This window comes from Rosa chinensis, chromosome 7, assembly GCF_002994745.2.
Source record: "Rosa chinensis cultivar Old Blush chromosome 7, RchiOBHm-V2, whole genome shotgun sequence".
NCBI classification, from domain to species: domain Eukaryota; kingdom Viridiplantae; phylum Streptophyta; class Magnoliopsida; order Rosales; family Rosaceae; genus Rosa; species Rosa chinensis.
In genome coordinates this window covers 7,276,321-7,279,487 of record NC_037094.1, presented here as the reverse complement: position 1 = coordinate 7,279,487, position 3,167 = coordinate 7,276,321, and the positions used below count along the sequence as shown (strand labels likewise).

General features: G+C 38.9%; 1 protein-coding gene across 1 annotated transcript; it reads left to right on the top strand.

Moving 5' to 3' along the window:
- The first annotated feature begins 1,830 nt into the window (after positions 1-1,830).
- Positions 1,831-2,753, top strand: LOC112179044. Its single transcript, XM_024317358.2, has one exon. It carries the CDS (start codon positions 1,954-1,956, stop codon positions 2,587-2,589), a length of 636 nt encoding a protein of 211 aa, XP_024173126.1. The 5' UTR covers positions 1,831-1,953; the 3' UTR covers positions 2,590-2,753.
- The last annotated feature ends 414 nt before the right edge of the window (positions 2,754-3,167 follow it).

Below are 3,167 nucleotides of genomic sequence, written 5' to 3'. Positions count from 1 at the left end.
CATGCGTGAAAGCACCTCCGCCACCTCAAAGGGACAGATCTGCTCGCCTGCAAGAACCGACGCAGGAGGCCCCCTTTAACAGTCATAAACCCAGTCACCGCCACCTTGCTGCACGAAACCTAGGATTTCAGTATGAGTCTCCGCAAAAAGTGGAGCAACTATTTTTTTTTTTTTGTCCTTTAGGCACTCCATTGAATAAATAGAGAAAAAAAATAATTCTACACCTCATCTTTTCATAACTTTGTCTAGGCGTTACTCTTTAAATAATATTATATGATAAAAAAAGGAAAACATCACAAATGGTGTATGAACTTTAGACATTTCTACACTATGGTGTACCAACTTTCATAACTATCAGAATGACGTATCAAGTTTGCTCTAATATTTCATATTGCTATACGCCGTTAAATTTTCCGTTATCTTAAAAAAAAAATAATAATAATAATAACTGACAAAGCTAAAGGAAAGATAATGGAATTTTTTTTTTTTTTTTGCAAAGATAACGGGAAATTTAACGGCATACACCAAAATGAAATATTGGAGCAAACTTGATACACCATTCTGATAGTTATGAAAGTTGGTACACCAAAGTGTAGAAATGCCTAAAGTTCATACACCATGTGTGAAGATATCCCGATAAAAAAAACAAAATTTGAACAACATAGTTACTGTGAGAATTGGAAATGAATATTGCTATGATAAGCTATCTTTTTGAGTACCACATGCATTCCACCTTATGTGGCAACTAATGTGGCACAAACAAGTCAATGAAATACTGTGACAGTATGACAAGTTGGATTTTTTGCCACATCAACTGCCACATAAGGTGAGATATAGGTGATACAGAACAAAATTGATTTATCTAGCATTATTTATAGGAAATTGGGACAGGGAGGGGTTTTTTTTTTCATTAATTCATGTTACATGAATCTTCTTTTCTCTTGCCAAAAAAATTTATTGCATGCAACGTTTACTTATTTTTTTTCCGTTTCTTCTTCTTTTGAATCTGAGTGTAGACATGTAGGTAGCAGGCCCTAGCTAGTTTGCTACATCTCTTTAATGAGATCGATGAACTCTAGTTTGAATTTAGTGTTGACTTGTTCTCTTGACAACATAACGGAATACGACACTATGAGAAGGGAATTTAGCGATACTCGAACCAAAGAAACTCTATAATCATGATTAAAGTCCACAGCCCAAATCTCTTGTAAGATTTGATAATAAATAACCCATGCCTAAATACTTCATTCACGTCTCATGGAAATCCAAGTGCCTACCATTCTCTTATTTCTCTCCCCACAATTTCCGTGGTTTCCCACTCGTCTATGCTCTTTTCTGTTTTGTGGAAGGCCAAAAAGAATGGCTGTGACCCTTACTTTTGAATGCCATCTCTTTCTAAATGCCTACGACTGGTCAAAATCTCGGCCACTTTCCCTTTAAACAACAAGTGAATGATGATAGTGAGTTGTAGAGTGATTGCACAATTGCCTCTAGCTAGAGGCCAGAGGTTCTGCTACCTCTTTACCAATGGAACTTCCCTCTGCATTATTGGCGCGTAACATGTCATTGGGTCCTCTTTCTCATTTCTCTAACTTAGACCAGTCTTAGATTTTTATAAAGACAAAGTAAGAAAAAGATGTTTAGTGGGTTTATTGACCGGAAATCAAAAATGCTTCTTCGGCTGCATGGACCCAAAAGTACCGACTAATCCATCAATTTCAGACATGGACCACTCCACCATCCCTAGTTATATAAACATATACACACTGTTCACAATAGCTTTTATGACGACATGGCTTGTCTTCTTTGCTCCCCTTGCCTTTCTTTTTCTCCACCCTTTTGTTTTTTAATATCCTCTGGCTGGTTTAGGAAAGCTCCCAAGAAGAATCCCACCGACGATTTCCTCTATAACTCAACAACTCTCCCTCTCTAGGTGTTGTGAAATTTTTCTCAATGGGAAACTGCTTGTTTGGAGGTCTGGGAGAGGCAGGTGGAGTAGTCCAAGTGACGACGTCCAACGGCGGCATCATGGAGTTTTACGCACCCATTACAGTGAGCTCCATCACCGACGAGTTTCCGAGCCATGGTATTTTCAGAAGCCATGATCTCTTCTGGAAACCGCTCGCTAACAGCGAAGAACTTGTGGCAGGCCAATCATATTATTTGCTCCCACTCAACAGCCAAAGCGATCACTTGGGCAGTAGTAGTACTAGTACTGGGCAGATTGTGCGTCAAGGCCACGTTAGATCTAACAGCATACCCTTACCTACTTTGCTCGCCGGAGCACCTTACCGAATGTCGCTTGATTACCAGGGAATGGTGAAGAGGTCCTACACCGAAGCGTTTTCGAGGTACAACAATGTGAGCTTTTGGAAGGTGAAGCTGGTAATTAGCCCGGAACAGCTTTTGGAGATATTATCGCAGGAGGGTCGGACGCAGGAGTTGATTGAGAGCGTGAGAACGGTGGCAAAATGTGGGAGTGGTTCGGTCTCAGCTGCCGTGGGATTTTCGGATCAGTGGAGTCTTTCCAGTAGTAGTAGGAATGCTTCTTCTACTTCTAAGAAAGATTTTGGATTGGTAGACATTTAATAAGCAGGAGTTATAGCGTCTGATGTTTTTTTGAGTTTTGTCTTCGTCTTATATGAAATATATAGTGTCTCACTACTCAATTTACTCATAGTCTTGTATCCTAAGTTGTTAATGAGGATGTGCCATATTTGTAGCATAATATGATTGTCTGAAGCTTGCAGAAAGGATTAAGAGGTTGGTTAGTCTTCCAATTAAAAAGGACGCAGATAATCCAATTATCGTAGCTGTTTATATTTTTCAGGTCAGTCTTGCAGAACTATCTTCGCCAAATCAGATAGGTTGAAACTTGTTTACTCCGCTTTGATTTAGTTGAACTTGTTTAGTCCTCTTTGAGTATACATGTTTCTAATTTTAGTAGACAGGATGATCGTACCTTTTTAATTTTTTAGAATCAACTCTATCCGTTCAGGTTGTGCTAGAGGAGTTTTGTCTGGTTCATGCTTGTTTTGTGGCATTGAGATTTAAAACGTATCATCCACTTTGAGAGAAGTTTATTACAATAGAACAAAGCCCTAAACAGAATAGAAGATTTGGGAAAGAAAATAAATAATTAGGTCTGGGGTGTAGCCTTGAAATTC

Excerpts from the sequence above, each read along its gene's own strand:
- LOC112179044 (XM_024317358.2), top strand. The coding sequence starts at position 1,954 with ATGGGAAACTGCTTGTTTGGAGGTCTGGGAGAGGCAGGTGGAGTAGTC.